Consider the following 23,427-nt stretch of genomic DNA (forward strand, 5'->3'; position numbering starts at 1 on the left):
GTAAACTATGTGAGTGTGCGCTGTCTAGTGGCCATAGTGTGAATGTACACTTTTAATCCATTTTGCAGTAACCAACAGCTTTCTAGCGCCCCCGTGTGGTTGCTGAATTATTACAATTACAGTGGAATTTCATTGTAAAAGTGTGCAGATGACTTGATTGCCAGTATGTGGTTGCGGTGGATGAGGAAGGTCAATTGCAACGCTCGTTTCTTGCAATATACAGTGACTAAAGTAGTTATAATTAACATCTAACGAAATCCAGAGGTCTTCAACCTTTTTCAGACAGGGACTCCTATTACTCCCAATATATAAAATTGAGAATTATCTGGCCTGTAATATTAGTATAGTACTATATTTTCAGAATAAAAATAACAAAAACAATAATTATTGATGTATAGATTCATATACATTTTACCATAAAACACTAAGTTGAACTTTAGCTTTGGAGCATCACCGTAGCGCCATTTTGGAGAATATCCGCTGGACGCAAACTGCATACGCTATTCTGTGTCAGCCGCGACACAAGGATACGTTTTCTACGTGTATGAATGAATGATGCATTTATATAGCGCTTTATTGTGTATTGTTGTACACCCAAAGCACTTTACAATCATGTACAAAACATCCTAAAGCCTATAAAGACTTTTTTAATTTAACTATACATTTGAACAAAATCTTAATTTAACTCTTCAAACTACCTGAATTCACAATCTGTAAAGTAATTAAGTCAGTTTGATTACATATCAGTTCAAAGGATGCATTCATGTTTTGTAAATGTCGTTACGAAACAGATCGTTCGCTAATTGGCTGCGTTTGATTTTTCCGTTGCTTGTTTCCCATCAAAGTGAGAATCTACGAGTGCGACTCTCTCTGACAGATTACCTTCAAAGCTTATCTTCCAGTTCAAATGCTACACCAATTAATAACAAGGAGGGGCGCTTTGAAAGTATTCATCGTTAAACTAAACGTTCATTGTAGTATCTAAACGCTGAAGCTTGACAAATAACCCTGCTCTTCTTTTAAGGTTGTGGCGCAATCTACCATCTGAGCCCCTGTGTTTATACAGTGTGTTTTTTAAAAAATTTGGTAAGAAACTTGTTGCGAAATTGTTCATGAGTTCAAATGTTACTAGTGTATGTATACATTATAGTCAAAAATGAGTTAGTACATTATGTGAACAAGCACCTATACTACAATTCCATGAGGTTTTGCGAATTCAGTGAGGAGACTAGTATTCAGACAGGATGTACGTCGTAACTGATATAATAAATGCAGTCATGCATGTTTTTTTTATTTAGAAAAACAATGTAACTTCCCCTTAAATTGCGAGAAATTGCTCTGGAGATGAGTTTAACCCTAGTCGCCAAAAGTATTGACCGCTTCTGTGCTTTTACAGAGATGTTTTGCTGAGGTCGACCTTGACCGGAAGCGGCCCCGCTTCCTTGCCCTCCTCCGATTGGCCGATTGTCATTGCGATCATTGGCGTCAAGTGGTAGGGGTTGACCTTCTGGGCGTCATCCATGTACTCTTTATCTCCATTGATGCTAAGCTGTAGATACAACATTGATCATCAACATTTAACTTGTTTCTGTGCCAAATTATGTATTCAAAACTATATCTGAGCTTCTTTCAAGTAGCCACGCTTTTGAAGAAGTTCATATATATGCTGTATACTTGTTGGCTGCTTCTCCTCTGCTCCTACTCATCCATTTAAAGAAATGCTCTCTCCTTGTCTGGCTTATATTTCTTTGGTAGTGTTTGTTTGATGAATGAATGGGTACCTGAGTCTTGACATGCTGCTCAGGTGCCGTGACCAGACTGGCACAGCTCAGCCACAGCATCACCATGATAGACAGGAAGAGACATGCTGCTAAAATCCAACGCGGTAGTCCTGAGCGCCTAGGGGAAAGATACATGAAGAAGTTACATATTGATGTATGTTAAGAAATTACGACACTTTAAAAAAAGTTCAAAGTGTATTACGTTTTTATATGTGTATGTATGTATGTATGTATATATATATATATATATATATATATATATATATATATATATACACAGCTGTATTAGATCAAAAGGGTGCTTCTACTAAATACTGAGCAAAGGGTCTGAATACTTAGGACCATGTGATATTTCGGTTTATCTTTTTTAATAAATCTGCAAAAATGTCAACAATTCTGTGTTTTTCTGTCAATATGGGGTGCTGTGTGTACATTGAGGAAAAAAAATTAACTTAAATTATTTTAGCAAATGGCTGCAATATAACAGTGAAAAATTTAAGGGGGTCTGAATACTTTCCGTACCCACTGTATATGCAAGTAAATTATTCAAATGTATACATTTGTAAAATGTGTACAAAATATTAAAATATATCAATTACATTTAAAAAGGATGGAAATTACATTTATATACTTATAAAAAATAAATAAGGCATACAATAACTAAGACTAACTTAACCTTTTCATTGCCATTAAAGTGAAATTACTTAACCTAAACATAGGAGCCTGATAAAAATGCTCATTTAAAAGAAAAAAAAAATCTCAGATGGTTTTTGCATCTGAAGTCATATATATATATAAATATATAAAATAAACATTGTGTATGCACAGTTTTTTAAATAAAATTGATAAAAGTTACAAATTAAAATGTTTACTTTTGCAAAATGTTTTTAAAACATTTTACTGACATAACCACACTGTTGCCCAAATACAACTTAAATGTGTTTAGTACATTATCAATAGACCATCAAGCAGTTTGAACATTTAAACATGTCCTGACTGAAAAAAAGTCCCTTTCACCTTGACATGCAGCCCAGGAAGTCGTGCTCAGCAGCTGGGTCCTCAGCATGTTGGCTGACATGCTTTCCTTTCATCCCAGGTTTTGCCGCATTCCTCTCCCCATGTGACCGCCTACCTGGAAGGATGCAGAGGCAGCACTTTCAGCAAGTGGACATTGATTTTATGACCCTCCAGCTTCGGACAAACTACAGCGGGGCGGCGCAGGATGTGTCTCAAATGAAAGTCAAAGCTCAAGCTCTGGTCCTTTGCTCCACTTAAATGAGCTTTCAGAGGAAAAAAAAAAAAACGAAAGCTGTCAGCAGCCATCTGGGGAGAAAGCGGTCACTCTTACCAGTATGTGGCCGCTGTGTGTGGGAGTTGACTTGGGGCCAGGGTTTGTCGACCACGTTAGAGCGCGGGGCTTGTAACTCAGGCAAGGAGTACTCAATCTCTGGCTGGCTCTGAGAGAATCAACAAACACAATGTCAAGGGCAGGAAACAGCATTATGGGATTTACTCAGCAGAAAGGCTTCTGAATGAAACGGTTGGGTTTGTGACCATTTTGTTGTGGTGAGGATTTCAACGCAATCATGCACAGAGCGGCAAAGCAGAAATACAATTTGCAGAGTGACAAAAATGCTTGGATTCTTACAAACATACAGACGACAAATTGCACAGGTAAATATGATGACTTAGAGGGCATGTTTCAAAAATACAAGCAAAAAAAACTAGCTGCTAATGCAGCTACTTTCGCCTGTATTATGTACAGCTAGAAAGAGCAGAAATAGATTCCCAAGAGTAATCACTGATAAAAGTATAATACCTGATTTGATGTCAAAACTAACAAAAGAGCAACAATATATACAGTGGGTACGGAAGTCTCGGTTAGCCTAACTTCCCCCTTGAGATCTTATTAAAGAGATTTTTGCTCTCTTCCACTGAATTCTTCTAAATCGGGCTCAGCAGAGCAGACCTTGGAGATAACATCTTATAGGGAGGCTCATATGAACCTCCGAAATGACCACAGAGAGGCAAACACACATGGTTTTTCATGTCAAGCCGTGGTAGACGAGAACAAGGAGTTTCATGTTTGGAGTGTCATGTTATTCCTATAGTGTAGTAGTCTGTAACTGGACACATAAGGAATACATTGGGATTGTACTTTTACATATGTATAACTGACTAGTGTGTCCAATCTTAATTTCTAAAGATTAAAGGAATAGTTCAGATAAAATGAAAATCCTGTCATCATTTACTCACCCTCATCATGTTCTAAACCCATATGACTTTCTTCTGCGGGGAGAAAATCTGAAGTCTGTTTTCTGTACGCTTTTTGACGCAATTACAGTGAATTACAGCAATTACAGGGAGTGAAGCTTTCAAGCTTCAAAAAGGGTAAAAGTATCTCCATTTGACATGTGCACTACATTGATCTTGAGAACTATATAGGTCAGATAAATGAACAAATCATTCAAGGGTGCATTTCATGTACAACAGCATAACTCGCTGTTTAAAGGGATAGTTCACCCAAAAATGAAAATTACCCCATGATTTACTCACTTTCAAACCATCCTAGGTGTATATGCCTTTCTTCTTTCATATGAATACAATCGGAGTTATATAAAAAAAAATGTCCTGGCTCTTCCAAGCTTTATAATGGCATTGAACGGTGGTCAAGAAGAGCAAAATAAAGAGGATCCATCCATCATAAAACGTGCACCACACGGCTCCAGGAAGTTAATAAATGTCTTCTGAAGTGAATCGATGCATTTATTTAAGAATAAAATATCCATATTTAAAACATTGTAAACGTAATCTCTACCTTCAGCTAACTGTCATGCCCGTTCACGAGAGAGTGGCATTCCAGCAGATGATGTAGGTGTAGCATAAACTCTGGTGAGAATATGCTAGTAATGCGAGAACAAAGTTTTGTTTACAGCAAAGGAAAACCAGTCTCCACTTCGAAATCCTTATTTCATACTTCTAATTCGTGAACTGGTGTTTCCACATGCGTCAATTATCACCAGAGCTTAATTTCTATTTTTTTTTCTATTTCAAATTTAATTTCAGATTATTGCTGTAAATAACGAACATGGCACCTGAGGTCTAATTCTCGTTTGCTTTATTTCAGATGTTGGATTCAATCATGGTACTACAGCACATTCTAGGGTTGCCACCTTCAGCAAGCCAAAATAAGGGACACCCATTCACGACCCCACCCAGGACACAAATAGTCAGTGAGGAACTCATAGCTCAACAATACACCATGAGAAAACATGCTCATGAATGTAAATGATTAATTCTTATTAGTCTTTTTTTGACAGTTCTGCAGTTGTTACATGGATGAGATTAATTTATATTTGTATTTAATTTTTTATTCATTTGCTTAAATTAGGACTACATTAAATCTAAATAATTTAGCTTTTTTTTTTACCTTTTTAAAATGTCAAAATGTATATGACATACATGCTTATTTATTATGTATATGCTTAATATAAATGATAAATTAATAAATAGGGTCTAACATTAATTATAATCTATTAATTCATTGGTCTAATAATGTCTAAAAAATATAATAATTGTGTCTATCCAAATTTGAATAAAACAATAGGGTTATGCCTTTAGAAGCACAGATGTGTGTCACTTTAAAAGTACGGTTCACCCAAAAATGAAAATTCTGTCATAATTTACCCAGGTTGTTCTAAACCTGCAAGTTCTTTCTTCTGTTGAACACAAAAGAAGATACTTTGAAGAATGTGGGTAACTAAACAGCTGCTGGTCCTGCTTCAATGACTCTGCTGCTATCAGAGTCATTGGGGACCAGAAACGGTTTGGTTACCCACATTCTTCAAGGTATTTTCTTTTATGTTCAACAGAAGAAATAAATTATTACAGGTTTGGAACAACTTGTGGGAGTGTAAACGATGACACACTTTTAATTTTTGGGTGAACTATCCCTTTAAGTCAGACAGTCAACCATGAGCAAATGCTTCTCCGCAAACTGCGCGTTCATCATTAGTTACTGGACAGACCCATTGATAACTTTCCTGTTCAGCTCTACATCTGGAGAATCTTGTGTTCAAAGGGCGGACGTGAGCTCCTCGATGTTTTAAACCACACAGGTTTAGCGCATGCTGCGCTCGCGTGAAAGGGCTTTAACGGCACGCGTTCTGGAGACTCCATCATTGCCATGGAAACAAAGATGCCAAGATGAGCTTCTCTAACTTCTTATGAAATTTATTTCATTATAATTGCTATTAGCATTATAAGCTGTGCAAAATACTTTTGTTGATTCAGCTTGTTGGCCTTTGTAAAATACGGGACAAATCGCGTCCCGTATTGATTTGATACAGGACGCATCATTTTACCTTAAAATATGGGACGATTCCGTATTTTAAGGAACAGGTGACACCCCTAGCACATTCACACATGCACGCTCTTCAAAAACAGTGCTTTTATTCATTTGACAAGCCAAAAGAAACTGAATTAAATTAGTATATGTATGGAATGAAAGACATAGATTGCACTACACGTTAGCTTACGTATTTTGCTCAAGCATCATTTATAAAGTCCACATGTTGTACTAACAAGAAACTATGTTTCAAACCACAGGTCGAGAGCTATAGTATCACACAACTTTGCGATGTTGTTTGCAAATGTTCATTGGAACTACATTGCTAATGACTTGCAAACATAGATGGCGAATGTTGCTTTTGGGAAAAGCACCCCAGATTGGTTTTGTGAACAGGATCAACTAATTGACTGAATTTTGGTTTGTTCCTCACAATGCTACTTCAAGACTTAAAAGTATAGCGAAAGAGTCATATGGACCACTTTTATGGTGTTTTTTGCATCCTTTCTGAATGGCATTTACATTGTATTGAAAAGAGAGGTCATACTTCAAAATATGGTCATTTGTGTCCCATTGAGGAAAGAACATTATATGGGTTTTTAACAACATGAGGGTGAGTATAGAATTCTAATTTTTGGATGAACTAATTGTTTACATAAACAAACATGGGAAATCATGAAGTCATGAAATGCAACATAGTATGGGCAATTTAGCTCTGCGAAAAGCTTGAGTCTCGCAGTTGCGTTAATTGAAAGGGATGCTGTCAAAAATATTGAATCCAGATGTCCACAAGAGATGAGAATCAAAGGGGGAAAATTGAACATCTGAGGAAGTTAATGTTGACTGGCCACAGACCAATGGAATCTTGCCATTAGTGAAAGCGGTCTGATGTGCATCTGTCACGCATTACTGCAGAACTCGCCAAAGGTGATCAATGCAGCTTACAAGACTGCCAAGAAGACGAAGCCGAGATTGTTGACTTCATAGTAAACAATCCCATTTCCCTTATTAGGAATTTGCTTGCTTTCTCCAAACTTGTCTTTTCGCATGTAGCAGCCGTCCACATTGAACTAGTCCAGAATTTAAACAAGATGGCTGACCTCCTTCCAAACAAAAATCCATTGCACCAATCAGTGGCTATTCAGCGACCGAGTCATGTTTAACCTTCAGTTTGGAGGAAATAGTCTGATTCTTGTTGACTACCTCTGAGGGACTCATCAAAACCCTGGACAGAACAGACAAACATTAAGCCCAGACTGCAGCGTAACCAATGTCAAATGTCTGCCTGGTACTGATGTGAAACTAGGCTACAGATCATAGTGTATATGTATATATACAGTGGGTACGGAAAGTATTCAGACCCCCTTAAATTTTTCACTCTGTTATATTGCAGCCATTTGCTAAAATCATTTAAGTTAATTTTTTCCCTCATTAATGTACACACAGCACCCCATATTGACCGAAAAACACAGAATTGTTGACATTTTTGCAGATTTATTAAAAAAGAAAAACTGAAATATCACATGGTCCTAAGTATTCAGACCCTTTGCTCAGTGGGATATTTACAAGTTTTTTTTTTTGTTTTTTTTTTAAATAAACAGTGAAGTGAATGGGGCCAATCTGTAAATGTTAAAAAACACTGTTTCAATAGTACAACCACAAGATGTAAACATTGTGTGTGTTAACATGATTTTAGTGTGGGAAAATTGCTTACTAACCTTTTCTGTGTAAAGTTACTGGTATATCCAATTTTACAACAAACTCTAAAGTCAAAATTATTTTTGGTAATCAACATTTTGTTGATTAAGCTTTACTTGTACATAACCAAAATATTCCTTTAATAAACTGTCCACCTGCAAATGCAAACCAGATTTAATATTTAAGCTTTTAAAAAATGGCATAGCGCTACTCTTATTCACAAACATATTGCCTGTTCTTGAATAATTTGGTATAAAAGTCTAAAAATACCTGTTTTATGGTTTTATTTGGATGTCTACAAATTCCCACAAATGTTGTCTACTGTTAAAGATATTCCAGAAAAAAAGTACATGAAGAACTTGAGTGTCAGGGGAACTTCTACTAGAGAACTTCAAGCATCAAAGAGCAGAACAAGCTGGTTCATAAAGAATTTGACATTTGGTTTCTACCGATACTTCAACATGCAACTTCAGGGAAATTTGTGCAGAGCTGTTGGACACACTTGGGGAAGGTCTTTCTGAAGTGCAAGAATTCCCTCCAGACTTTCCTTCGAAGATACGTTTCATTAGTTCATCACAAAAATCAAAGAGATTATAACATAAATGTGATAAATGTGACATAAATGTGGGCTCACACCCAGTGAAGTCTAAAGTTCCGTATTCTGTTTTTTTATGCCGTGCTATTTATATTACAGTTGTGCGGAGGTTCACGTAACTGTGAAATCTGCATCATCTGGGCCAAATGCACACCACAGCAGGTCTGTTGAAAAACAATCTGTTTTCCTTTTCCGTTTAGACGCCCGAGGCAAAAAGCCCATCATTAGTGCTCCACTTCCCCCAGAAATTGAGTCTTGCCATTTTTGAAGAAAGTTCTAATTCCATATGCTTGATTTAGTGTTTAGATCGCACGATGCTACCGCTAAACCTTGGGCTTTCACCATCTGTGCAATCTCTGGCCCATGTCAGTCCTTCACTTGGGCTGGCCGTCTTCCAGCTGACCACTAAATACAGGCTAGGCCTGCCGCAGGGCGGCTGTGGAGGTTCTCTCTCGCCTCTTCTCCTGTCACAACTGTTAAACGCACATTCATCATGGCTGCGACTAAACTGAGAAATCATGGATGAGTTCGTAATGATGAATTTCTACATTTGTATTTGTTTTGGCATATTTAAGTAAAGCTTTGTGAAGTGAATTTAACATAACTGTCTTTATTTACAAGATATTTTTGTGGTCGTCTAATAATTGTAGTTGGTTTAGAAACAGCAGGAATCTCACAAAAACATGTTAGGCTATGGATACATTTGGATGACCTCCAGGGAGAATAAGGTTTCTGATTTAACATCACTGGTTCTTCTTTGAAGAACCAGCCCCCTGCGCTCATATGATCCCAATAGTGCAGTGATGTGACCGCAACCTTCGTAAAACATACCAGATCTTGAAACCAAGAGCATATGAGAGTCACTAGTGGAATCTTCTACACCAGTGATTCTCAACTGGTGGGTTGCGACCCAAAAATGGGTCACAGGTCTGATCTGATTGGAACAAAACAATGCTAAATGCAAATAATAAAACTCAAAACATTTGAAATGGAGGAGAAAATGCTTCCCATATATTTTGTTACAGACATCAGAGGTTGAGTGGCTTGTTTCTCCTTAATTTATTATGCCAAGAGCATGGATCCCTTGAAATTCAAGAGACATTTTGAAAACATTTAAAAGAATTTGGTCTATGTCAGGTTAATAATTAAATATTTAATGTGTAAAAATTATTTACATTTTATTAAATGTTTTTAATTAAATATTGTCAGTTTTATTAAATATTTATTATTAAAATATATTTATTAATCATGTCAATAAAGTTGCCGAATAGAAGAGTAAAAAAGAAAAACGTAATGAAAATCATCTAATTTAAATTAAAAAACAGTTAAGTTTGCAACTTTATATCTTACAATTGGGATGTTATTTCTCAAACTCAAAAGGTATAAAGATTATTAAAAGCAAAACCTAATTTCCTTTTTTTATTTTTTACTCTGAGATGTGAACTCCAATGTTTTTATTGTTAATTAAAATTAAAACTATTAAACAATTTTTGTTAACTGAAATTAAATAAAATATATTAAACTTATAAAACTTCAACATAAAACAATTGAATGAAAATGAGAAATGTTGCCTTGGTGATTAACTGACAAAAGTACCAAAACAAAACCTGAAATTAAAAAAGCTAAATAGAAAAACAAAACTGAAAACGATTACATTAAATTTCTAAAACTAATTAAAATGAAAACTGAAAATGTAAAAAGAAAAGCTAATTCGAAATATTAATAAATACTGTAGTATATAAACAATACTAAAATAAAATAACAGTGTGCCATTTTGTGCAGTTCATGGTAGTTATAATAAATGTAAATGTTTTCAGGATATTAGGTAACAAAATGATTTAACAAAACTCAACTTTAAAGGGTTAATTCACCCAAAAGTGAAAATTAGCCCACAAATTACTCACCCTCAAGTCATCCTAGGTGTATATGACTTCCTTCTTTCAGAGGAATCCAGTCGGAGTTATATTAAAAATTGTCTTTGATCTTTCAAGCTGTTTTATGCCACTCAGCGGGTGTTGCATGCATCAGTCCAAAAGAAGTTAAATAAAAAGCGCCCGTCCATAAAAAAAAATAAATAAATAAATTTTAAAAAGTCTCACACGGCTCCGAATCGATGCGTTTTGTAAGAAAAATATCCCTATTCAAAATGTAATAATCACTTTAATGTAGCTTGTGGCAACAGTCCTACATGGAAGCAGCTCCGGGCGGATGACGTATGAGTTCAGCTTTGTGCATGCGCCGCAACGGAGAGATCAAAACAAAACAGGAGGCCTTTGCTCAGCCCCTGGAGCCGTGTGAGACACTTTTTTTTATGGATGGGCACTTTTTATTTAACTTCGTTTGGACTGATGCATACAACACCCGCTGAGTGGCATTAAACAGCTTGAAAGATCAAAGATCATTTTTAATATAACTCTGACTGGATTCGTTTGAAAGAAGAAAGTCATATACACCTAGGATGACTTGAGGGTGAGTAATTTGTAGGCTAATTTTTATTTTTGGGTGAACTAACCCTTTAAATAAACAATTTTGTTACCGTTTAAAGCAAAATCTAGAGGTTTACTCAGAAAGCAGAGATGCCGACGGACTAACCTGAAACACAACAACCTTCCCATCATCAGCCTGCAGGTAGAAGGTCCAGGTGGAAGAAATGAAGCTCTGGGCAGAACTGACGATGTCATTGCACCAGCTAGACACGGCATCCATTACAGAGATGGGCTTGGGCCGGTTGGTCAGGGCCTTGAGCTGCAGATCAAGCCAAGAGCAATTTGATAGAGATGTCAAAACATCACTGCAACCCCAAAAGGAAACATCCGAGAGTCATACCTTTCTCCGTTTGATTTCTGGCTCAGCGGGTTGGCTGGCACACCCCGTGCTGCACGCCTCCTGCTCCAGCAGTTTACTGTAGGCCTCCTGACATGCTGCACGCACACACAAATAAACGATACCTGTCAGGCGGCTCCATCTCCATTCAACCCTCCCCACGGTCAAGCAGTCATCAATATCAACAAACATCTGAGCAGCAGCCTCCCGCACCAGAAAGCACAGGATTGATTTTCAATAAAACAGCTTCCCTCATGCCTAGCAGCTTCACACAGACAGCTCTGTTTGCCACTAGCACACAATACCATCTCTGGATAAAAATGAGCGCTATCAGCTTGTCTGCACACTCTATAGTATATGTCCTTGGGCTATGGACACTTTATTCCAAAACATTAGCTTCGTCAAATGCATTTTGACAGGCAAAAAGATAGTTTTTCTCGCTTTGAATTTGTACTAGCACACCAATTCGAAATATTTTTGTAGTTCTTAAATTGCGTTCAAGTCCTCCTGGGAAGTTTGTACTTGCAAGCGCTGGAATCATAATTACGGCATGCATTTAAGAGATTTCAGACACAAAAACAAGACTTTAGTTCGTCACAACTTTCGTTATTCGGCAAATTTTCAGCAAAATCATCTATGATTGGGAATTTCGCAATGGGTGAAAGATAAGCTGTACTCACATTTTCTATTGTTTGGCGAATTTTTCCTGAAGAAATTCAGACATTTACACATGATTCCAAGTGACTGGAAATTTTGTGTGAGAGTGAACAATTTCCACACAGATTTCACAACAGGTTCAAGTTGGTCACACCAATTCACTACACTGATCAACAAAAAGCAGCTTGGTTGGATAGTGGATAGGCTGTTTTTCATACATTACTACACTGTTGACGATAGACAGTTGACCTTTTTTGCCCACAAACGTTCACAAACGTGACTGTGCCATTAAACTGCGTTCAAGTCCTCTTGGGAAGTTTGTATCTACAAGCGCTGAAATCGTAATTATGATATTATTTCAAGAGATTTTTGCAGGACTTAAAGGGTTAGTTCACCCAAAAATGAAAATGACCCCATGATTTACTCACCCTCAAGCCATCCTAGGTGTATATGACTTTCTTCTTTCAGACGAATGCAATCGGAGTTATATTAAAGTAGTTAGCTACAAGTTGCTTACAAAAAGTAGCAAAAGATACTGTTTAGTTTAATAAGTTTAGCTAGCACAAAAAAAGGGTATTGAATGAATCATCCTCAGACTGATAAAATCAAACTTGCACAGGTAAATTTACATTACATTCACACAGCAAAACTAATTTACATAACTGAGTCCAAATCATTGAGCATGGAGTCAAATCAGTAAATCATTTTTTAAATCTGTTCATTTACATGAACTGTCTGAATGAACTGATTCATTAGAATGATTTGGATCATTTAGGACAAACTGACTCGAATGAATCAGGCTTTCCAACTCTTCACTGTTTAGGTAAGCATGTTTGATGGAGTTAAGTTAGTAGCATTTCTAATTTTAGTTAGCTAGCTAGCTACTTCCCAAAACTGATCCAAATAGGTCATACCTCCCTGGCACTCTTCTTTGCTGGTATTGATGCCTTGATTTCCATTCACGAACTGGCAGATGGAGTAGAGCCGACAGCCGCGGTGACAGGCATTCATGATGGAGTCCTGTAGGAACACGGTAAAGGGCTTCATTCAGAATAAATCTTTTTGTACAGTGATATATGTAACTCCAAGAATCACTCTAATAGATGTTCATATCCAGAGGGATGTTGTGGTCACATGGAGGTGTTCTCAAAGGATGTTTTATAGAGTATCCAACATGAGTTCCTAAAAAAATCATTATGCAAGATGTGACATGCAGTTTTCTGAATGGCACATCAGAATCGAGGATTGATTATCGGTGGAGACAGCAGAGCACTGGTTGAGGTTTGAAGATGAAAGGGCAAAGTGTGGTGATTCAAACCCACGTAAGGTCGATTCATGACATTTAGAGTAACAGAAGTCACCCGACCCTGCAGTGACCTTCAGTATCACCATCAGAATTGACAGGGAGCAACATAAAATGTATATATTATATGTTTAGATTACATTTGTTGAGGTTAACCAATTAAAACAATGAAATCGTTAAATAAAATCATCACCAATAAATACCTTAATTACAAGAATAAAGCTCAGATGGATTTCAGAAGCAACACATCTTGATTCTGTCAATAATAAAACATGGATTGGAAACAGAAATGATATGGATTTTGATTCATCTTTGCCACTGAAATATTTTGAATCCGTTCTCTAGTGAATCTTTTGACAAGTTGAATTGTTACTCTAGTAGTTGGTGACAACCGAGTCTTTTTGGGTCACGAGTGAGTACTGGAATCACTCTTATCACCTGAAAAATCATCGAGATCTGATTCGATTTTCTTAGATAGACAAATAAATGATGTGTTCGCGAACGAATACAGATGGGAAGTTTCATCGGTTCTATTTTTTTCAACTCCTGGACAAATGATTGCTATGAGCCTGTCCTTTTCAGCGAATTAAAAACATACAGCGCAAACCCGTGTAGTCGGATTTTCAAACGATTTAATGATTCTCAAAAAACATATCTTTAGTGCAGGGCTGTCCAAACTCGGTCCTGGAGGGCCGGTGTCCTGCAGAGTTTAGCTCCAACCCTAATTAAACACCTGAAGCAGCTAATCAAGCTCTTACTAGGCATACTAGAAACTTCCAATCAGGTGTGTTGAGGCAAGTTGGAGCTAAACTCTGCAGGGCAAACGGCCCTCCGGGACCGAGTTTGGACACCCCTGCTTTAGTGGGTCACAAATACTTACGAATGAGTTGAAGCAGTTATTGAATTGCAAGACCAATCAATTTATTATTTTCGTTATGTTCCACTTGAAATAAATGATGATTCTTTTCATTGTGAGCTTTGGTGTAATCAATGCTATTCTATAAAAAAAAAATTATGAGTTGCACTTAAAGGTCTCTAAAAAAAGTATGTGAAGAAAAGTCATTAAAAGTCTATTTAACGCACCTTTTCCAATACTCAAATTAAACTGTTTATTTGTTATATCTGTTCTGTTTATAACAAATTAACTCATTGGTCTTTAAGGGCAGTTAAAGCTAGAATTGATGAGAATAATAATCGTTCAAATCAATTCGAACCACCTCTAGGCCAAAATGATGCGGGCTGCAAGGAAACTAAGGATCTCAGCTTCTGAATATATATATATTTTTTAAAAACAATTCCTTCACATTATATAAAAGACAAACCACGTCGCCCTCCTGATATCAAGCAAATACCACCAACCCACGTCTTTACAAGCGTTTATGGACCCCCATCAAACAAAAGAGATGCTCCGTTTTGCGCATTTAGCACGTAGACCGTTCATTGCTGTTTCAGGCCAAAATGATGCGGGCTGCAAGGAAACTAAGGATCTCAGCTTCTGAATATATATATATTTTTAAAAACAATTCCTTCACATTATATAAAAGACAAACCACGTCGCCCTCCTGATATCAAGCAAATACCACCAACCCACGTCTTTACAAGCGTTTATGGACCCCCATCAAACAAAAAAGATGCTCCGTTTTGCGCATTTAGCACGTAGACCGTTCATTGCTGTTTGTTTGAGAATAACACATACGGCCAGACAGATCTACACACTGACCGTTAAATTCATGCATCATAAAGCATCATCCTCGGCCTGTTCTTGGTGGATACAAAGTAACGTTTCCCATGCGGTGCCAGGAACTGGGACACAGAAATCCATGAATCGATGAAGAATTGGCTCGAGGTGCAGCCAAATAATGCTCCCATCTTTGCGCAGTGTCTTTGCGCAGAACAGTTTTGTGTCCAAATGAACGTTGGATTTCATCTCGCTACGTTCTCTATAGCGATTTTCATTTGAAAAAGCACAGTTTGTTTGATTAATACTTCCTGAGAAGGATTGAATGAGTTCTGAAGTCTAATAAAAGCTCTGAAGTCTAATACACATGCATAAATAAATAAAAAATGTATTTATGGTTACGAGAAATGAATGAAATAATCTCAAAATGATAGTGTATCCTAACTATTCAGGCATTGCACAATTCGTTGTAAAGCATTGGGTGTGGAGCTGCATTGCACAAAACAGACCATTATAAACTATGCGATGTAGACAAAAATGAATCGTGTGTATTGGCTACAGAACCAATTTTAGATTAAAAACACTATTTGAGGAACGGCCGACCAGTACAAAAAGGTTTTTGGAAAGGGTTTATTCCATTATTTTCTGTTGTGGCCAACTTAGTATACAAAAAAAGAAAAGAAAACACTGGCTGCAGATGCGCTACTAATAATGCCTTGTGGCTGTGTGGTAAGACATGGGAGGAGCTTCAGAAGAATCAACTTTTTCAGCTTTTGAGGCGTGCGCTATATGTTGATTCTTCTCCAGAATTGAGAGTGAAGGTGAATCTGAACGTCCTCTCCGCATAATGGTGCTTTCCAGAAGCAGCAATGATTTTTACGAAGCTTTCTGGTGATTAAGGCTTTTTTTTATGTTCAGCAATTTATGTGAAGGAGAATGGATTACGCGTGCGCCAGACAAATGACAATTTTAGTCATTCTGTCGGTTTTTGTTGCGCTTCTTCCATATGCGCTCACAGCACGTAAGTACCATTTCAAATATTTTTGAAGTTTACTTTGTGTTCAAACTTCATGTTCATTTAAAGGTCTTGTTGGAGGTGTTTATACGTTTTCATTTTCATCTCTACTCAGTTTAGAGGTCATATTCGTCTTAGTTTACGGTCAAATTCAATAGTTAAGAAAGATGTATTCATTTTAACTGTGGTAACTTGTCATTAGCGATGGCTTTCATCAAAAAGAAAAAGATTGAGAGAAATGTTCTGAAAACTTCTCATACTGTTTGAAAGGCGACCTTATAATCGTTTACAGCACTAATAGTAAATTGCATTTGGAATAAACTATTGGAAATTAATGTAAATGTGTGTGAAGACATGCTATATTAAGTTGTAAATAGATCTATAATAGGATAATAACTGTGTATTAATAAACAGAAAAACCTAAGGTAAAAGAAGTAGTGTTATTGACCAAAACAACTCGTCCTCGAGTGCAATATTGCTTTTATGAAACAGTCATGATACAATTATTAAAGACATTCATTAAAAAAGCTAATTCATTAAGTTAGGTATCCTTCCTCTAGAAGATATACTCCATCATAATATAATGTTGCTATGCTAATCAAATGACTTATTTGATATACCAATGTATTAATCGAATTAATCACAATTAAACTATATCCATCAATCAGCACTTTTTGCTGAGAAAAGCAAATATATTACATTACTACATCTTCAAGGCCTAATTTCCTCATCTTCTGAAACAATAAGCTCCATGATTGGCTTTGCCCTAAAGGCAAGCTTGATTAAAAAACGTAGCAGTGGAGCACATCCATTTTAAACAACAATAGAAACGGGAGATTGCCGTAGTAACGGCAAAATATAATTGAGCTAATGAGCGCCAATGAAGGTTTATTGGGAGGTTCAATTACAAGAAGTTAGTCTTTGAAGTGAAAGAAAGAATAGTTTAACAGTTACCAACTTTTATTGGGTTTAATCAACAGCTCTGAAAATGCCTTTCATACAGTGTTAGTTAATGTGAAATATTACGTTCAGTGACTACAGATCCGCCTCCTGATGTCCTTGTGAGCCGCGTTGGAGATCTGGAAGATCAGTTAAGTGTACGTTGGGGCAGTCCTCCTGCCCTGAAAGACTACCTGTTTCAGGCCAAGTATCAGATACGATACCGTGTGGAGGACAGCGATGAATGGAAGGTATGGCTGGAATGGTTTAGTCCAGGGGAGTTCAAATCCTGCTCCTTGAGAGTCAACATTCTGCGGTATTTAGCTCCAATCTGCCCCAACACACCTGTCTGGAAATATCTGTTAATCTTGAAGACCTTAATTAGCTAGTTCAGGTGTGTTTAACTGGTGTTGGAGCCAAACACTCTTAAAAATAAAGTTTATTTTGGAGTTCCAAAGTTCTGTAAACATCACTAGATGTTAAAGGTTCTTCATGGAATCATAGATATAATCATAGACCAATAAATAACTTTTTTTTTAAAGCGCACAGAGCAAGATTTGACACCCCTGGTTTAATCTAATAGAAAATTACATTTAATGCAGGGATAGCCAATCCTGCTCCTGGAGGACCACCATCCAGCAGAGTTTAGCTCTAGTCCTAATTAAAATACCTGAACCAGTTAATCAAGGTCTTCAGGATCACTAGAAACTTCCAAGCAGGTATATTAGAGCTAAACTCTTAAGATGATGCAGGAAAGTGACCCTCCAGGAGCAAAATTTAAAGTGACAGTTCACCCCAAAATTCACATTCTGTTATTGTTTAGTCAGCCTCATGTGATTCTACATAAGTTTCTTTGTTTTTTGGAACACAAAATTAGAATTTGTAAGGAATCTCCTGGCCACTCCTTTCTGAACCCTAAATGATGACTGACCCCAAAATGGTGTCCTGCCTCTTAAAGGTACTCCATATGACTTGTGCACTTTATTCTAAGTCTTTTGAAGTCATATGATAGCTTTTTTGATTGAATGATTCATTTAATTACTGACTAATCCAGTTCTCACATTCAACTCACTGACGTAAGGATCCAGCAGTTAACTTCTCACTAGAGAGGAAGATTATCTGTCTGTGATTTCACACGCTTCTTTTCAGAAACCTATTGTACGGTTTCAGAAGGCTTGGAATATAGTGCACTAGTCCTATGGACCACTATTATGATGCTGTTCCAAACCTGTATAATTTTACCAGGTTTGGAATGACATGAAGGTGGGGGGGAAAAAAACAGAATTTACATTTCTGGGTGAACAGCTTTCCCCAATATAATGTCTGGTGCACATACTTAAGATTATTATTCTTAGTTTTAATTTTCTATTTCACATGAGGTCATAGATGATGCTGGGAACCAGACGTCTTGTCGGCTAGCGGGTCTCAGGGCCGGTACAGTGTATTTCGCCCAGGTACGCTGCAACCCGATAGGCGTCTACGGCTCGAAGAAAGCAGGCATTTGGAGCGACTGGAGCTACTCGACTGCCGCATCGACACCTGGCATCGGTGAGTTACATCAAAATGCAATAATGCAACGTCCCTTTACTTCACATAAGGCTTCTGCATCACAAGCTAATTAGATTCAAACCATATGTAAACACTGCAAAAACATCAAGCTACTTGATAGAGATCTCTCATTAGTAGATTCAAAAGACTTCAGCAAAATGTCAGAGCTCTTTAGGGCACAATTGATGAATTCTTTGGGCTTTTTGTAGATTGATAAATTAAAAAACTCTTTAGAGCATGTTTAGATTAAAGGGGCGGTCAACCTGAAACTTAGTGGAAACAGATTCGGTTCATAAGAAAGGATGTTACATGTTTTGTATTAAAGAGAGGATGTTATTAAGCTCTGTTTTATGTCAAGCAATATGAGTTATGGCAAGTCTGAGCTCCCCCTCCTGCATTCTATGTTTAATGCTTTGGAGCTCATTAGCAGGGAGCTGGTAAATAGCCTATTATTCATGGGTATGTGCACATCGCTCAGGGCAACACTGTACAATCGACTGCATTTAAGCAACTGTCGTCAACTGGGGTTGAATTTAACAAATGTCTTACAAATGCATTTATCTGATGATTCGTATAGAAAATATGTAGACACTAATTTAAAAAAAGCAAATAATGGGTACTACATATAGCTGGGTGATATACTCAGTATTAAAGAATAACGATATACTTGGGAAGAATTTGATTGTGATTTAAAATGAATCAATGTTGTGGATATCACTTTTAAGTTTCCTATAAACAGTGTGTCATTAAACTAGTTTCACAATCATTATCTCTCCAGTATGAAAGTGTTAGAACAATTTTTTTTTGTTGGTAATTTCAATTTATTTTCGTGAATCAGTTCCAATGGTTCGAATTCATGAATTTATCAATTTCACTCTTGTGTTGTTATTGCTAACTAAAACTAAAACAATTAAATATAATTTTCTTTAATTGAAGTACAGCTGAAATAAAATAAAATCAAATTAAATAAAAATATTGGTTGAAAAACAAAAAAAAATAGAAATAACTTTGGCAACTATATGAAGTAAAAGAAGTACTAAAATTACTAAAACTAAAGCTAATTAGGAATATTAAAAACAAAAACTAATTAAATGACAGCACAACCAAATTTCTAAATCTTAAATTAAAAAGTAAAAAGAAAACTAAAAACACAAAAATAAAAGTTAATTATTAAAATGTTAATAAAAAACTATAATAATCTATAATTAATATTCCAAATGTAAAAGTAGTTCCAAACTTAATAATTCACTTGTATCATCACCAGTCAAAAATGTGTAATATGTTGAAATAAAAAAATTATGTCTGTAAACATTGATGTTTTTTTGTTATATTGGTGCATCTAGATAAAAATGAATTTCTATAAAAGTATAAAAAAATTTATCAAAAAGATTCGATAGAATAAATATTGAGATTCACCAATACAAAAATTAAGGCTGTTACTAATAAGATTATGATTATTTTGTTTTTATGGCCAATAAATGACCGATATTAAAATTCCGTCTTTTCTAATTAAATTCAAAATAAAACACTAAAAACAAAAAAAATTTAAGTGAATTTATATTCATTTTAATGCACAGTATGAAAAATTATATATATTAATGTTCCTGATATATCATGCATCCCATATTGAATACTGTCAGAAGGCTGAAAAATAGGAAAACAATTTTTTTTAGAATTGCCCAGTCCTAGTGTATGTGTATGTATATACAGTATCTATCTATCTATCTATATATATATATATATATATATTGCCAATACTATTTCCAGTTATGTTTTGTTTAATTTCTCACCAAAAACTCGAATTTAATATCAAATTAATGCCATTGTCATTTCCCCAACAGACAGGTCACATATTGGCTCATGCGATTCGAAGCCCAGTGAGCACAACTCAACACTACGAAAGGAGCTCAAGCAGTTTTTCGGCTGGATGCGCAAACACTCTTACGGCTGTACAGACGTCAGCATCAAACTCTACGACCAATGGCGCGTCTGGCTGCAGAAAGCCCAGAAAACGCACGACCAGGTCAGTAAGGACAAAGCGTACCTCCTTCTGCGACACATATCAAGACAGCAAATCATTACCGTTGGCACACATGATATAGGGCCTGTGTGAAAGAAAAAAAAAGGCATTTTGCGGTTTTATGTGACCCACAAAAAAGAGAACCAAAAGATATGTTTATTCTTCTGATCAATAGGCTCACATTTGATTGCGTTTACTAATAGCGAAGCATCATATAATCTTCAGACGTTACCACAACAGAGAGGGAACGGCCAGTCAAAGTAATCAGCCGGAATGCTTATAAATTCCTTTTAGGTTAGACTGCGCAGCAAAGCTTCAGCTGCGATCCAACACAGCCCGAGAAGTCTTGTGTGGCGTTCTCGAACGCTAACCAACATCCGCTGCACGCTCTCTGAACTGATTCAGTGGTTACTGTTGCTTTGGCACTGACGACTGTTGGGAAACTTAGGTCGCTTCATTAGTCACACTGTCCTTTGAAGAACACTGCCACAAGAATGGCTGGTACCAATTACGACAACGCCTGAGACAGCGATCGATACCTTAGATGAAAGGAAAGCTCATTGAGGATCTGAATCCATCTCCGTCTCCTGAGATTGACTGACTGAATCTCACTCCGGCTCATCTGAGTCATACTTGAAGTCTTGCAGAATCTCACTCAAAGCGGCTGTATTCTTTATGATACTGAAAGATGGAGAGAAACAGAAAGTTTTTTCATTCGGATGTTTAGAAGAACAATAGGTTTTAATCATTAACCTGATGTACCAAGTACTGTACATCAAATCCAGGATGAAACACAAAGTGATACATATAGTGATAAATAGCGGAATTAATAAAAACATACTATTTTCAAAATGAATTATATTACCATTTTAAATTATATTCTATATAAAATGTATGAATTACAGTGATACAATATATATTATAAATAAGTGATTAAAATACAAATAAATTACAAATAATTATTATATACAGTGTGTATAGAAAAGAATCACCCCCCCTTAAAATAATGACATTTTGTTGTTTGCAGCCTGAAATGAAGTTTTTGTTTTATCCAACTGTATTTACTCAGTGTAACATCCAAGTGAAAGATATAATACCAACATGTCAGAAAAAAATAAAATAATAAAAACAGAATCACTGAGTTCAGTCCTGAGATCCTGAGAAAAGGATCACCCCCCTCCTAAATATGACTTGTAAACTTCGTTTGTAGCTAATCACCTTCTCGATGGCACACAAAGGCTGCGTCCGAAAGCCTAGACAGCTGACTTGCTGCCTCGCTGCCCTATCAGGCAATGCCTCTGCAGGCAGTGTTTTTGCACGAAGGCTCCTCATTAAACTGATTTCGGACAGGCTTCTGAGGCAGCTTGGCGGTTTAATGATCTACAACAAAATAGAACGAGTTTTGGTGATAACTAAACGAATATTTAATTACTATAATACTGATTTCTCGCTAGAACTAACATCAAAAGTAAAAAAAATGTTAGTCAGAAATAGGGATGTAACGGTATGACAATTTCTTATCACGGTTATAGTGACCAAAATTATCACGGTTATCAGTAATATCACAGTATTGTTAAAATGTGCTGGAGATGTTTAAAAAGTACTGACACATAAATCACTTCAAGTTTTATATTTAAAAATCATACAACAAATAAAATGACTTTTTGTTTGCATAATCACTAAAACAATAACATTACCAATGATGTGCGGATTTTAAATGACAACTTGACTGACAACAGTTTATAGCATGTTCAAATATCTAATGTAAATGTTCAAATAAAGCTTTGAAAAAGTTTCATAAAAAGGTAAACCTCACATTTCAGCCTTTGAATAAAGAAAAGGGTTAAGTCAAAATGATAATTGATTAATAAATTATTATATGTATTTGATCTACTCCATAAATAATTCTAGATAACTTATCGGAATTGTTTAAATGTGTAGAATCCACATAAGCTTGTTTTTCATCAACCGGTCTAAATTTACAGCAGAGCATGCAAATTCGGTCCATTTTTGGCCAGACAGAAACTGCACACAGGCTGAATGTAAATATAAGTCTCTGTAAATCCACTCGCTGACAGCAGGTGGCGCTTGTGGAAAAGCAGAATTAGAGCTGTTTCCCGTAACCTCAGAGGACAAAGCAGTATTGCGATTAAGAACACTTCCTTTAGGTATTACATGGAGCGAAGATGAAAACAAAATGCCATTGAATCATTTCTGAAGACAGTCTGAACCTTCAGAGGTACATTCATATAATTAATTCATTCATATATTAATTTGTATAATTCCCAGCTTTTACGCCCTGTTTTCACTCAAAACGAAACTGCTCTGCCTGCTGTGCGCACGTGAGACTGTTACTGAAAACTGGGCTTTATGCTGTTATTAATTTGTATAATTCCCAGCTTTTACGCCCTGTTTTCACTCAAAACGAAACTGCTCTGCTTGCTGTGCGCACGTGAGACTGTTACTGAAAACTGGGCTTTATGCTGGACAGTATTTATTTATCGCAAGTTGTTCGAATCGCGGTAATCTAATACGGTTTATCGATTTTAATGATAATTAAAATATGAACTGGTAATACTAACCGTGGGGAATTTTATCATGATTTATCATCAAACCGGTAATCGTTACATCCCTAGTCAGAAATATACATTTACACACAAACTGACCACCAAACGCAACTTTCAGACACCATCTTTATTTTTTAGTTCAACCATCACGGAATGGAACGCACAGGATTGTGGGATATCAAAGGCAGCGAAGGATATATCTATGCTGCCTTCAAAAATTGAACAGATGAATGTTTCTCATGAGACAGGAAGTGAAGCTAACTTTGGATTCGGATGTGCCTTGATGCCTTCCTGCCTTAGAATGCGTCCTCCGAAGGCATTTTAGAGCTTTTGGACGCAGCCAAAGCCATTTGACTTTCACCTGTGATCAACTGTGTTCATTTTGATTAGCTCAGCATGAAAAGAGCTTTCCTGGAGCATTTCAGTCCTTGGACGTGCAACTGAAGCAAACAATC

The 23,427-nt window shown here is 36.4% G+C and overlaps 2 protein-coding genes across 2 annotated transcripts; one reads left to right on the plus strand and one right to left on the minus strand.

Moving 5' to 3' along the window:
* Positions 1–621: 621 nt before the first annotated feature.
* On the minus strand, positions 622–12,954 carry LOC107586396 (transmembrane protein 59-like). Its single transcript, XM_016273737.1, has 7 exons — positions 12,817–12,954; positions 11,249–11,343; positions 11,015–11,167; positions 3,130–3,238; positions 2,799–2,913; positions 1,782–1,899; positions 622–1,549 (listed from the first exon to the last, which is right to left on the minus strand). Exons 1-7 carry the CDS (start codon positions 12,947–12,949, stop codon positions 1,391–1,393), a joined length of 882 nt encoding a protein of 293 aa, XP_016129223.1. The 5' UTR covers positions 12,950–12,954; the 3' UTR covers positions 622–1,390.
* Positions 12,955–16,920: 3,966 nt separating this feature from the next.
* On the plus strand, positions 16,921–20,498 carry LOC107586439 (cytokine receptor-like factor 1; the record flags this gene model as incomplete). The annotated part of the gene is made up of 3 exons (XM_016273806.1): positions 16,921–17,088; positions 18,217–18,385; positions 20,227–20,498. Coding segments are annotated over 3 exons (609 nt in total), but the record flags the coding sequence as incomplete, so codon positions are not given.
* Positions 20,499–23,427: the final 2,929 nt, after the last annotated feature.

This window comes from Sinocyclocheilus grahami, unplaced genomic scaffold (assembly GCF_001515645.1).
Source record: "Sinocyclocheilus grahami isolate Dianchi unplaced genomic scaffold, SAMN03320097.WGS_v1.1 scaffold81.1, whole genome shotgun sequence".
Lineage (NCBI taxonomy): Eukaryota > Metazoa > Chordata > Actinopteri > Cypriniformes > Cyprinidae > Sinocyclocheilus > Sinocyclocheilus grahami.